The sequence below is a fragment of the Polyodon spathula genome, chromosome 5 (assembly GCF_017654505.1).
Source record: "Polyodon spathula isolate WHYD16114869_AA chromosome 5, ASM1765450v1, whole genome shotgun sequence".
NCBI lineage: Eukaryota > Metazoa > Chordata > Actinopteri > Acipenseriformes > Polyodontidae > Polyodon > Polyodon spathula.
In genome coordinates, this window is record NC_054538.1 from 3,611,377 (window position 1) to 3,626,224 (window position 14,848).

At 38.9% G+C, this 14,848-nt stretch overlaps 1 protein-coding gene across 7 annotated transcripts in view; it reads right to left on the reverse strand.

Moving 5' to 3' along the window:
• Nucleotides 1–3,582: 3,582 nt before the first annotated feature.
• The window catches only part of snx14 (sorting nexin 14), a 37,785-nt gene continuing 26,519 nt past the window's right edge, over nt 3,583–14,848 (reverse strand). For 4 of the 7 annotated variants that reach the window (XM_041249516.1, XM_041249522.1, XM_041249519.1 and 1 more), the window contains 9 exons: nt 10,236–10,347; nt 10,070–10,110; nt 8,974–9,093; nt 8,648–8,771; nt 8,340–8,504; nt 6,030–6,125; nt 5,333–5,424; nt 4,713–4,769; nt 3,583–4,007 (listed from right to left, as the gene is read on the reverse strand). In XM_041249516.1, the coding sequence (XP_041105450.1) occupies nt 3,966–4,007; nt 4,713–4,769; nt 5,333–5,424; nt 6,030–6,125; nt 8,340–8,504; nt 8,648–8,771; nt 8,974–9,093; nt 10,070–10,110; nt 10,236–10,347 (849 nt within the window). In that variant the 3' untranslated portion in view covers nt 3,583–3,965. The remainder of the gene's footprint in view (nt 4,008–4,712; nt 4,770–5,332; nt 5,425–6,029; nt 6,126–8,339; nt 8,505–8,647; nt 8,772–8,973; nt 9,094–10,069; nt 10,111–10,235; nt 10,348–14,848) is intronic. The other 3 variants (XM_041249518.1, XM_041249521.1, XM_041249523.1) reach the window with 1 other exon arrangement.

Here is a 14,848-nt window from a genome sequence, read left to right on the forward strand (position 1 = left end):
ATAATGGTATCAATAATATACTAAAACCAGACAACTCTGGCACAAGTATACTTGCTGTATGTTACTTTTTTGCAAGGGATGATATTGGATTCTGATCCAAACTTCTTTATACCCTCTGATAAATGTTGAACACTATGGGAGGTGAAAAATAACAAAAATGAAATAACAAATGTGCACACATTATATATTAAAATGTGCAAGTGTCATCTATTATGCATACAAGTCAAATACTAAATACAGTATACCCTCAGTACAATAACCCTGTTTGGGTCCACAGCCTTTTGTTAGCTATAATAAAAGGACAATCCAAAATGAACAATATAAGCTGCTGGAGTAAGTTAACGAAGTCACCTTGAATAGTGGCATTAGCTAAATTATTAATAATATTACTACTGTTTTCATTCTTTGATTTTCTTTATTATTACAGTATTTGTCACTAATAATAATAATAATAATAATAATAATACTCTAAAGGGGACCAGCACTGTAGATGCCCCGCCTTTAAACTAGTTTCTCCCCCTATTGCAGAACGGGTAGAGGGGGCAACAAACTTAGGAAGTTCCAGCACCTGAACAACAAAGGCTGTCTGCTAAGGGGAGCCCGATAAAGGGAAAGGGAAACCCTTTCCACACCCTTGTTGGCCTAACAAATGAAGACAACATCCGGGTGAGTGGTGTAACTTGCACCGCCCTGATTGACTCTGGGTCGCAGATCACTTCTGTGACTTAAGATTTCTGGCGAAGGCATCCCGAGTTAAGGTCACGGAAGCCCGAAGAGGTCAACGTAGATATCGAGGGAGCAGATGGCCAGAAGGTAACCCACAAAGGAGACCTAAAAGTGGACATATCATTTTTGGACCAAGTTTACCAGCCACCCCATATTGGGAGGATGTCCCCATCCTCCTGGGCACAAACGTGATCAGAGCTAGAACCATCGGACCTGGACCTCAGATGAACGTGCCAGTTCATGCCCCTTGGTTGGCAGGATAGAGCCCATACACCGTGCTCCTCGAAGGCACACAGGACTGACCCCTTCCTGATGGCCTGGAGATGGGAAGGTCAGTGGCAGATGTAAAAAATGGGAAAACTTTAGTCTGTGTGTACAACCTGGGACGATGGCTGGTCAAGGTGAGGAGAGGCTGCTGGCTTGCAGAGACGTCATTGATGGAGCGAATAATGCCCATGAAGAACTCTCAACTAGTAGTGCCTAAAGGAAATGCACCCCCAACGGAAGCCACGATGGAAGACCAAACCCTACGTGAGGTGAGCTTGGATGAGGTGGCCGTTAGAACAAGACCCAAGTACAGAGATTAAAGGAACTACTGTCAACATTCTGATGTGTTCTCCAAAAGCGACCTGGATCTCGGATGCACCTCTATGGTACAGCACAAAATATCATTAGTCGACACCAAACCGTTCCGACAGCCTTATAAAAGGATACTGCTGGAGCAGTATCACGACGTCCGCAAACACCTCCAGAACATGGAAGCAGCAGAGGCAATTGGCCCTAGCAAGAGCCTCTATGCTTCTCTGATTGTGGTAGCCCAAAAGAAAGATGACTCGATCTGCCTATGCAGACAATTCAAAGACAGTGCAGGATGCCTTCTCACTGCCCCGGATTGAAAAATCCCTGGACAACTCCTTACCACCCTCAAAGAAACAGACCAACTGAACAGTTCAACAGCACCCTCCTGAACATGTTGGGCACTCTAAAACTGGAGCAGGTGGTGGACTGGAAGGACCACATTGAAGCACTGACTCATGCCTATAATTGCGCTAGGCATGAGTCCACTCGGTACACTCCATTCCTGCTCATGTTTGGGAGGCACCCCAGACTGCCTATTGTCCTTATACTTGATAACAGGTCATCCGAGGAAGAATTGGGTTATGACGACTACATTGTGCAGTTCAAGAACGCACTACAAGAAGCATACCACATAGCATCTCTTCACTCCCTATTACCAGGGGACACAGGCAGGGCAAGAGTTAGTGAAGGTAGCCTTGTACATAGGGAAAGCTTCAAAAGCCTTACCACTAGTGATCAGTTGCCTGATAGAGTAGGCCCCCTCAGAACAATCACACAGAGCAACCTCCACCTCTCCCAAGATGGTCCCAGCGGGTGTGTCAGACACCAAATAGACTGTCCTTGGGAAGCCATGTTACAGACCTTAATTCTCTTGAGTACCACAGCAAGGTTGCCCGAGGGAGAGAGATGTGGAACTGCACAAGAAAAAGAAGGGATTGAATTAGTTTTAACACTTAGCAGTCCATTTATTCGGTGCTCGTCAGGTCCAATTTATTTTCACACACACTGTTTATTTTACATGAGCTGTTTAAAATATTTTTTTCCCCCAGAGTAAAACAGGTTTACAAGGCATTGAATTGCAAAAGGACACTCAGTAGCCTCCTGTATCTACAGCTAAACCCCACCCCTTGTTCGCTGTTTTTCACATACCTCTTTATAGACGTGCATACTGCGATCCAAGTCGTTATTTTATTACTATAACATCTCAAAAGCTCTTCAAATGCCTGTGATACTCTTTGAGCGCTGGATGCAGAAGCAGCTATCTCCTTTGTTTGTGTCCATATTTCTGTGCTGCAGGGGCTATGTTTATTGCTCAGATACGCCACTTTTTTTTCAGCTTCTCTCAGCTATTGGTCTCACTTGGCCATTTCCGGAGAAAAAATGACTAGAGGCCTATGCTTGACGGCTTTCTGATGATGTCAGATAATAACTTGTATTCAATTTTTTTTTCTTCCCGAGTTGGGAAATAATGTTAACGACTTAAAGGTAACAACTAGATAACAAAATATGAATTTTGGTGAGCAGAGTACGGTAGCTTGTAATTCCAGTCTGTAACTTTGTTTAAAAAATAATAGCCTTCAACTTTGGCTGTCGTAGTGTCCATTTTACCCTTCATTTCACTGGAGCAGACAGAGTCATGCAACATATACCAGTGCGCTGACTGGATAGGATTGCTTGAGTTGTCAGGGGTGTTACAAGGGGCAATCCTCACGGGATTTGATCGCAAGCAATATAGTTGCTACTAATAAATTGCCTAAAGTCACCGCTAGAGTCGCCGCTAGAGCTGCAGACCCGCTTTCGAGATCAATTACTATTAATAAAAAATAATCGCAGAATTATTTTTATTCTCCCTTGATACTAAACATTAAAGTACAAGAGTAACGCTACCTAAAGAAAAGACATTGAAAGCAAGTTTTCTTTAACTTCATTTTATTTTTAAAATGAAAATACATGTTTGCCTGCAAATGCCAAAATGAATGTGTTAGTGTTAATGTTGTTTTAACCATCACTCCTTTAAAACACAAGAATTCAAGCATTCAAAATTCTAAAAGGTATTGACAGTGTCGACCCAAGGGACTTTTTCAGCCTAAAAAAGAAACAAGGACCAGGGGTCACAAATGGAGATTAGACAAAGGGGCATTCAGAACAGAAAATAGGAGGCACTTTTTTACACAGAGAATTGTGAAGGTCTGGAATCAACTCCCCAGTAATGTTGTTGAAGCTGACACCCTGGGATCCTTCAAGAAGCTGCTTGATGAGATTCTGGGATCAATAAACTACTAACAACCAAACAAGCAAGATGGGCCGAATGGCCTCCTCTCGTTTGTAAACTTTCTTATGTTCTTATGTTTCCTAGTGGCCGCTACTATTATTATATCCAGTCCACTATTGATTGCTCTGCAGTCCTTTCTGCAAGAAACCCTGGAGCTTTTATCTTTTAACAAATAACGTTACACATTTTCAAATCAATAAATATATATATATTTTTTTTTATTAGTGCAATGAAATTTTAGTGTTGGAAGATGAAACAGTTTTGTTTTGCTTTTTTAATACAGAAATGTATTGATGAGGAAATTCAATAACCCATTCTGTTATATTTGTATTTTTACAGAGACATGTATTGCACATCATTGGAATCAAGTCGAAATTGGTGTGCTTGCCTACATCCAAGCTGCCATAGTGGACACCTCCTTTTGTACCTGCTAAGAGAGAAAATGATTCCATTTAACACACATGCTTCACTTGCAATTCCATTTTCTTTATCATGAAGTTGTGTAGTTCTATCATGTTTTACAGTATCATAATGCACTTGGACTGACTACAGTCTGAGGAAATGATTTATAATGCTGCTTTTTTGTTGACTCACAACAGAAAACTATATTTGCGCAACATAACCACTGCTGTTCCCAAAACTCCACCATTATGAAACCCATCTAAGCCTACCGTAACACTTGTGAGTGCAGTCACGGTATTTAAGTAGAACATAAGGGGAAGTTCAGGGGCACAGAAACGACGATGGCAATAGAAGGATTGCCTGGGCTGTTGCACTACATCAGTTATGTAGTGTAAATCCAGTCTGGTTATTCAGGACAGTACAGTTATAAACAGTATGGTACAGCCAGTGGTACCTGTTCAAATTAACAATGTGCCTGAAAAAGTTAAATGAAATGAATGCATAAACAAAATACTAGATGGAATGCATCTTCATACTTGAAACTGCAATGTTTTTGTCTGGAGAAAATATATAATTTTAGTGAAATCTATCAGTTGGTTGGTTTGTGCATAAAATACTGATCAGTTACATTTAAATATACTAAGTAAAGCAAATAATTCACAGAAGGACAGTGCTGGCTCCAAGATAAACTGTGACAAACGTGAGCTTTATGTTAAAATCCATTGTCCTTTACCTTATTGAGCTCGGGGAAAAGCTCCAGGACTACAATATCCAACAGTACGTATGTCAGCTGCAAAATAAAAGAATACATAAGCAACAATGAATATTTGCACAACTGCATGCATTCTCAATTCATACATTCATAAAAAAGTCTTACAGGTCTTCATTCTACAATCTTCATGTTTATTAAACAAACTTGGGGGACATCACAGTTTACGAATTCTCTATCTAGGCTTTGTGCCACAGCTCTGTCAGCACACAGCCTGACCTGCCCTTGCAGTACAGCAGCATGTCTTAGATAAACAGATGATTTAGGGTATTTCTTTTCAAACTAAAAACTGGCAGAAAAAAGGAATGCTCAGCAGGGGGTGTGTTACTACTAGTGTGACATGAACAGTATTAATTGTATTTAAAAAAAAAAAAAAAAAAAATCAAGAAAGACCTCTATAAAATGTGGACCTTTATGTTTTGCTTTTTAATTGAAAACCGATGAAAAAATGACACACAGTAACTCTGCAGGGCCATCCTTGCCACGCCACCTCTTCCTTTACATCTACTGTAACCGGTGCTAACAAAGTGGCCCTGCAGTACATAAAATAAATCCTGTTTTTAAACTACGTATTTAAAACACACCTGTTTGTTCAGCACTGGTTGTTGTAACCCATCAAACAGCAGTCTTACACCTTCATACTTAGCCTCTTCGCCAATGCATTTCACAATGAAATCTGAAAGAAAAACCATTCAACAGAAAAATACATATACCACCGCCATTCTCTACTGCATTCAGTTTAACATATCAGATAAACTGATTTCCAACACCCCCTGGAGAAGATAAACCAGTCAAACACATGGGATTCTTTTTCTCCCATAAAATATATAAAGTTACCAAAATAACTACAATTAGAAAGAAATGCACCCCTCCTAATTACTTCCCACACATCTGCTGTTGAAAGCAAGTCACTAGAGACTGTGACAGTCTTACCCACCATCCAAAGGGGAGAATCATGGGAAACAGATGTAGTGAATATGAAGGTAATAATATCAAAGGGTGTCACTTTATCTTCTAGAAAATACAGAAGCTGTCAGTCAATTTCCCTCTTACTGTTCACCTCAACCCTGCTAATATGAAGCCTGGAACTGCAACTGACTGAGAGGAAAGACCCAGAGCAGCTCCTTGACTAATGCATAAGATAAATATAATAACATAGTAATCCTACTTCTTATAAATGGCAGGATTCTCAGAAAATCGTGTTTTACCTTTAAAATACTTTAATAACCTACTGAGACCTCCAAAAGCAGGAGTAAAACAAATTATTTTTCTGGCACAAACCTGGAATGTAGTTCATCATTTCCTCAAATGTCTTTTTTGCTCTTTTTTGTTTGTCTTCACAAGAGCGAGGTTCACTGTTCTCACAAAACACAGCATCTGAAATTTCACAACAATTTAAAAAGTAACACATTTTGAACTGAAGACAGTAAGTGGGACAGTATGTTTAGCATGGGTTAGCACATCTGATCACCTACTAACACTATGCTATGTGCAGTTTAGATAGAATGGTTCGTTAAAGTTTATTTGGGAAGTGTAACTTTACAAAGTAGATATAAAATGATCACTTACAAGCATTTGAATTAAGAAACAAACTGTTGCCAATAATCCAGGACAAGAGAAAAAGTACTGCTCATTGCTCTTTATCATTGCTATACTTGCTTCATGCCTTTTTAACACAGCAACACAAAACATAATCGCGACATCCAAATAGCAACTACTCAATTTGTGAAAGAATTTTTCCGTTAAATGGGAATGGACCTGAAAATGCCAGGCAGTTGCAAAGAATAATGCACATGTGAAAGACTAGTGAAGATTCTCCACATATATATATATATATATATATATATATATATATATATATATATATATATATACACACACACACACACACACACACACACACACACACACACACACACACACACTTTGAGTAGAGTGTAGGTGGTGAGGCTGAAATTGTTCTCTTGATATAAAGATCATCAATAATGCCACATTTCACTGATAAAACAAATGCAATGCTAAGCTTAAATACACATGCACATGACTCATAAGGACAGAATATTGAATGACTGAATACTGTGCAATTTATAACATTCGTGCTTCTCCTAGCAGTAGCCTGTGTTTGTAAAACTGCCCCAGTGTATGGTGTAGTTTGTACTCAGGTACAGACACAAGTCAGAAGTACAGCTTTCACTGGCAAGCTTAAAAAAACAAGTCTAATTTTTTTTCTGTGGTATTTTTTTTAGAAAGGGTGAACAGTCTGCCTCATAATTTTCAACTACTGTGCATGCGTTTTGGGCACGAGAGAGAGAAAAAAATAATGACCCACTGAGATCTATGGCACAGCAAGGTGAAGCTCATTTTAAACCATGTCATGGTAAAAAAAATAAAAGCACAGGGTCAAGTGGATAAGAGCACAACTATCATAACATGCCACCCCTATTAGTGCTGTAAACATAGCCACTGCACAATGGAGCCCTGACAGCTTAAGAGTTTTTATAAAATCAAGTTAGTAATTTAACGTTTTGTAACAAGCATTTATCTGACAGTGAAACCTGCTGTTGACAAAGCAATGTGCTCATGTAAAGAGAGTGCACGAGAACTATAAAAACAGTATAGCCTAGTCACAAGATCTGTGTCTTGAAAGTCAATATATATTTAAACTCAGCCACTGACCTATTACCTGACAGGAAGTCACTTCTATTTGTGTTTCTAAGTTCTACAGCACATCTGTTCAACTGGTTACCAGAAACCAGACCTTCATGAAGCCTTTAAATGACAGTAGTCTCCAGCTGAGAGAACACCCCTCAGGGAACAAGCAAAGCATTCTGCTAGCTAATAATAATAAAAGTAACTGACAAACTAACATTAACAAACTGCCAAGCTAAATTAACACTGCACCCCTGCACCCTGCAGCTCACCAGAACGGGAAACACCAAATTGCTCGGTGACTTGTGTCTGATTCAGGTTTTTTTTTTTCAAGAGCTCAAACAATTTCCAACTTTTTGTAGCAAGAGAAACAGCAGCGAGTTTTGCAGTTTATTTACATGCCAATTTGTAGCGATGAGGTGCACTCATGGAAATCAGAATACAAAATGAGGCAATGATAAATTGAAAACCCAAAATAAACCAGTGTACCTAAAGACTCTCACAATGACAAGTCAGGTTTGAAAATACTGAATAAACCATTTGAATTTAAGTTGATGATGAGTTATCAGGTTACAAAACAGTACTGTGTCAGTTGTGAACGAATCACTAGCAGTGCCAGAAATGTGTTCTTTTAGGCAAAGTTCCTGTTCCTTTGGCCAGAACATTTACAATGGGGGAAAGAAAACAATTTCACCACAAGGTTGAAGCTGAAGTGTTCTCTTAGGGGGTGTTCCTATATGCGGAGACTACTGTACAACAAAGTAAAAGCACCCCCTTGCAGATTCTTAGAACACCAGCCAAAATCGGTACCTTTCTATTTCTTTTTTTAAATCTCTACTTGACAAAAGGATAATTCTAGGCGCACTCTAGAAATCTACAGTACAGGCAGCCACTGATGTTTTGGGATCTAAAGAATGATACTGAAATGGTTTGAAACCATACCTCTTAAAAGAGTTATCAGAGACACAACTCTGTGCTCCCGAAGGACCTGATCCAACTTGTACTGCAGGTAATAGTCACAATAGGGTTCAAGCGTGTTCTTAAAAAGCATTCGTCCGCCACTCAGGAGGTGATGTAGCCAGTCAGGGATATGAAACACAACTCGCCCTGTAATTCAAAGGACAAAAATGAAAGATAACACACTAAAATACTTTTAAAACATATTTTTTGATTGAGTGTTTTGAAGTTATGGATTAATTTCCATTTTTAGAATGACCCACAACAGCCGCGGTTTCCTAGATGTTACTTACCGACATACATCAAGTAATCATAGACTCCCTCCACTGTTATCATCTCCATAAAGTAGTTTTGATTATATTTTTTCTCTGTACTGTCTGAGCGATTGGCGTTGTTTTTGAACAAGTCATTGAAAAGCTGAAACAGATTAAATGGGGGAGGTGAGTGGGAAAGAGACCATCAGCATATTTGATAGAAATGCAAACCACACATGACAGGGAAAAATGTAATTGTCCTTGCACAATTCCATTAACTTACTATATAAATATTATACTGTAACAAATCCCTTATTTCAGGATTTAAGTATGTGTATCTAACTTGCACAGATTGACAAACCCACCTTCTTATTGTTCTCTGAAGTTGGGCTTACAATGGTCAGTTCAGGCCTGCTCGGTTTAGGTTTTGGAGATTCACAAGAACTGAAGAAGGACATAATGAAAGGCTCCAAATGCTGCCCTTTCTGCAGAGCAAGAGAAAGTAAGTAGCATTACCACTAGGTTATACTATAAAGTGGCAACACAATCAACAAATATCAAAATGTGTTCATGATTATTTTTTCATCCAAAGAGAACATTATGGATTAGAACAATGACTTAGTTGCCATAGTCGAATGGTCAAGGTAAGAAACCTCTTCACTAGGTTGACTAATCGCCACTTTAAAAGAAATGTCAATAAATCATGTCTTTGATCATGTCTGGTGCTGTTTGTGAACGTACACTTTTGTAACACTTGTTTGCACACTATATTTGAAACAGCTTGGATTTTTGTTTTAAACTGTTTATTTAATGTTCTTACATGTCATTATAGTGAATGGATTGCAAATGCAACTGCTATCTGTCCTTCTGAAACCGCACACTTCGTCACTGCTTTTCATTTCAATTCAAACAGCTGAACGCAATTAAAATACTAACAGTCACCCACTATTACACACCATCACAACCTTTATAAACCAATCAGATCGCTCGATTGCCGTAGCGTATCCCACGGTACACTACATATTTTGATTTCTGTAGTGTGTGAAATGGAACTAGTTTAAGTATACACTTCAAACACACACAAACATTACAATGTTGAAGTGTGTGATTAGTCGACTATACGTTGCTACCCAAATCAAATCTATGAATTGTTTTTAAACTACACTTTCTCTAAAAGCATATATATTACTAAATCATTTTATTTCCTTTTTTGGGGTCTTTGCTTACATGCTAGCTCTGATGTATTGAGGTATATAGTTTATTTAGATTTCGTTTCTGCATGTATATGTAACTTTCTGCTTGTTCATGCTCTGAAAAATATTTAAATAATAAAAAAAAAAACTGATCAGAAAAACAATAAAACGTTATTAATAAATTACAAAGATAGATTACCTTTTTGGGCATTAGTGGGTCTATAAATAATAAAAACAAAAAACAAACAAACAATCTAAGCACACTTACCTCTTTGATCAATTTGCCAGGTACAGCTTTTATCATTTTTCCTGCAGATTAACAAAAACGTGATTTTTTGATTATTGAAATCTAATTACTGAACTAACAACAAGCCTGTTTGAGAATAATGTTCTTTTATGTTTCAAATATAATTACACAGAATTGCTGTACATACCTAAATTGACATCTGGCAGCATTTTATCAAGAAACTGTGACTCTCCCCCATTGGGGGATAAGAAATCTGCCAACAACTGGCTATTGCTCAACTCTGGATGCTGTAAAAGTTTCTAGAGAGAAAAAGAGAACAAATCAGTTCCAAGTAGAAAGCTGTTTCAGCAAGACACAGGTTCCACAGTTCTGAAGCACCCAGGTTTAATCCATCACATTAAAATTATGCTTTACACTGACAGTGTTTCCTTGACTTGATTGTAACATGGCAACTTTAAGTATAACAAGCACATGAGTGATTGGGACCTGGTCCATTAAACTTCTATGACTCATGTTTGCACAACAAGTCAATGTGTTAAAACAAAGCCACTGAGAACACTTCTAGTTGCAATGTCCTCTTTAAAGGTGCTGCATTAATATACTATTACAGGGAGTCATTCATAAAACTCAACAGTCCTGTCCAGCTGCCGGCGATAACCACATACGATAGATAGACAGATAGACAGACAGATACACAGATAATCTATGTATCTATCCTATCTGTCTATCTATCCTGTCTGTCGATCTATCAAAAATAAAATTTTTTCTAGAAATAATAGTATTTATTTAGTATGAAATTTTGTTTGTTAATTGTTGTTATGTTTTTATAATGTAATAAGTTGTTTTGTAATATGTAATTTACGATATATTTTTAATGTATTTATTTATTTAAAAAAAAAAAAAAAATATCACACCCTCATAATTAAACTTCCTTCTTCCACTACACACATCACTTCAACAGCCCAGGCTGTTTGGAACAACTCCAATTGATGTACTACCTTATAACAGAGAAAATCAATTTGCACTCTGCAAGCCGCCAACACAGTGAGTACAGCAGCTCAGTTTGTTTTTTCAGCTTTTTAAAATGGTTAACTTAGCTTGACCAACAAGAAAATTAGCCAATTTAACTCTAGACTTATTCCCCTTAGAAAAATTAGCCCCATATGAAAACATGGGAGAAATTAATTCCTAAACATTCCTAATAAATTCATCACAGACTGCAGCCTTGGACAGAACAAAAAACAAATGAAAAACAGTTTCCCTCTGCTGATAAAAAATATACTTATCATCTGCCTCTGAATGGAAAATACTGAGAAACGAGTTCACAGCAACAATGGTGTGCAGAACTGTCCACTGGAGATCACCTATTCTTTTCTGTATTTGTGGTTTATACAGTTTATTCCAGGCAGGTTTAACAGAAATTTAAACACCCAATCTCTCCATCCAGTGTGTATCTGTGACATCTTTCAAAATTTTAAAGTTCCCAAGGTTAACAAACAGCCTATGCTTTATTTTCTATTACTCCTAATTGCAGGCTGTATAATGCTTGTAACTGTAAAAAGGGGTCTGGGGAGTCAGCAGTCTGACTGACAAGGTTGATAGGAATGGCTCTGAACCCCATCCAAAGTCAGTCAGTGAGCTGGTCTCTGTCTTAAGAGGGCATGATCTAGAGGATGTATGGAGATTGATGAAACCTGATGCTCGCCAGTATACTTGGGTGAAAGGGAGTGCTGAACACATTTCACTAGTTAGACTTTTATGTTTCTAAGCATCATTTAAATGTATTTACTACCTGTGATATATGTCCTACTGGGTTCTCTGATCATAGCTTGGTTAATTTGAACATGCGTATCCCTTCTCCATGTGTATGCACTTCATATTGGCATGTGAACACTAAGCTTTTAAATATTCATTGTATTAAATGTTTTAATTTTTTTGGGAACGATGGAGAAGGCAAAAATGTAATTTTTCATCTTTAAGGCTATGGTGGGATGTCTCTAAGGTTCAGATTCGATTACTTTGTCAACAGTATACTAAAAATATTACTGAGAGTACTTGTTTAGCAATGAGAGAGCTGGAGGAGGACCATAGAGCTCTGGGGTCCAGCTATAGTGACAGGCTGTTTGAGGACCTGAAGCTTAAAAGTAAACAGGCTGATTTGCTGGATACACGAGTACAAGGGGCGCTAGTGTTGCCAGGTTCCTTAACTTGTCTCAAATGGACACTCCCACCCAATACTTCTTTGCTTTGGAAAAGAAAACTGCTCTGAGTAAACTTATTTATTGTGTACGGATGGACCAAGGACAATTACTGAGCGAACCTGAGGTGATCCGAAAGTACAGTGTGGGTTTTTACTCTGACTTGTTCACAGCAAAGGCTGGGGATGAGTCTGGTAAAATAGCAATTTCTAGAAGGTCTGGTCCAGGTTCCAGAAGAGAAAAAGGATCAGTTAGAGAGAGAGTTGACTTTCCAGGAGTTCCCTGATGCTCTTTTGGGACTGAACAATGGTAAAGCACCAGGGATTGATGGTATACCGGTGGAATTCTATAAGTCTTTCTGGTCTACAGTCGGAAAAGACATGTTTGAAGTGGTACTTGAGAGTATTGCAGAAAAGGAACTGCCTTTGAGCTGTCGACGTGCAGTATTGACATTGAGGTAGCCTATAGGCTGACATTGAGGTAGCCTATAGGCTGACATTGAGGTATCCTATAGAGGTAGAGATTTAGTGATTAACAACCTAGTAACCTCCACGTTTTGCACAGAGTAAGATGTGTAGACCTCCAGTGTTGTTATTAAAAAAAGATCCAGAGAGTGAGAGTGGATTTGTTCTGGGATGGATTGCACTGGTAAAGCAGAGCGTGCTGTTTTTGCCTGTTGAAGAGGGAGGGGCAGGGCTTAGTTGATGTTGTGAATAGGGTGGCAGCGTTTAGGCTGCTTTCTTTACAGAGGTTGCTCTAGCTCCTGAGTCTGTCCCCTGGAGAGCGCTGTTTTTTTTTTTTCCTCTAACGGTTGGGGAAGTTGGGTTTCGACAGACAGGTGTTTTTATTGAATACTGCACAGTTGGACTTGTCTGTTTTACCTAATTTCTACAGGGGGCTGCTGAATGCCTCTATGCTATTTAGAGTACAACGAGATTTTAGGTGTGTGGGGTTGTATTGACTCTTAGAGGAGCCATTGGTATCTAATCCTAATTTGAAATGCCCAATTGTAGAGTCAAATGGTTTTAAGTGTTTACTAGCTACTAAAGGATTAATAAAAATTGTGCAGTTAGTGGATCTTAAAGAGCGAGCTTGGAAAAGCCCTGAGGTTCTAGCATCTGAGTTGGGGAGTGAGATCGGTGAGGATGGTAAAGGGTTTTTTAATACAGCTGTGGGCAGCCTTTTCTAGTGAGGGCATGAAGGCTGTGAGTCAGTTTTTCCAAAGGGACAGTTCTCAGGGTTTAGAGCCAGAGGTCTACACATCTTACTCTGTGCAAAACATGAAGGTTACTACGTTGTTAATCACTAAATCTCTACCTCTATAGGATAGGTTAGTTAGGAGCCTTCACCAGCTCTGCAGTCTACTTTTGACCTTATCTGACATCCCATCCCAGTTCTCTTTAGCCACCACCTTCCCCTCCCAAGAACACTCCTAGGTATCTAAAAACTGCTTGACTCCACTGTAACCCTGGGGGGAGAGCTGCCTTCCCAATCACCTAATAAAATTGCACTGCTTTTTGACCAGTTTGTCTTCGCAGAGGACACTTCTCCAAACAATAACAAGCAACAACATCATCAGCATAGGCCAACACTTTTATAGGCTCCATCGGTACATTTGGAATGGACAAGACAGATAACCAAAGCCTTAATATGTGGAGTAATGGTTCAATTGAAAGCGAATATAATATCCCAGACATGGAATAACCCTGGCGAATTCCCCTCTGCACCTGAATAGGAGAGCTAAGCACACCATTGACTTTAAGTGTACCAAAAACATTACCGTAGAGTAACTGAATTTTGCCCAAAAAACTGGGACCAAAACCAAAAGCCTTAACTACATTAAATAAACACTTACGATCTACACGATCTAAAGAAAGGGGACCAGCTTTAAAATCCAAGAGCTTGGAGGCTGCTATTAGATCACAAATCAGAAAGACATCAAACATTGATCTACTCAGTATGTTTGATCGAAATGCATCACAGAATTCAACATTTTGCCCAACTTGTTCACCAAGGTTCTTGATAAAATTTTGTAATCTGTACAAAGGAGACTTATTAGATGCCAGTTCTTCATATTACATAAGTCTCCTTTCTTTGGTAGCAATGTCAATAGTGCACGTCGACAGCTCAAAGGCAGTTCCTTTTCTGCAATACTCTCAAGTACCACTTCAAACATGTCTTTTCCGACTGTAGACCAGAAAGACTTATAGAATTCCACCGGTATACCATCAATCCCTGGTGCTTTACCATTGTTCAGTCCCAAAAGAGCATCAGGGAACTCCTGGAAAGTCAACTCTCTCTCTAACTGATCCTTTTTCTCTTCTGGAACCTGGACCAGACCTTCTAGAAATTGCTATTTTACCAGACTCATCCCCAGCCTTTGCTGTGAACAAGTCAGAGTAAAAACCCACACTGTACTTTCGGATCACCTCAGGTTCGCTCAGTAATTGTCCTTGGTCCATCCGTACACAATAAATAAGTTTACTCAGAGCAGTTTTCTTTTCCAAAGCAAAGAAGTATTGGGTGGGAGTGTCCATTTGAGACAAGTTAAGGAACCTGGCAACACTAGCGCCCCTTGTACTCGTGTATCCAGCAAATCAGC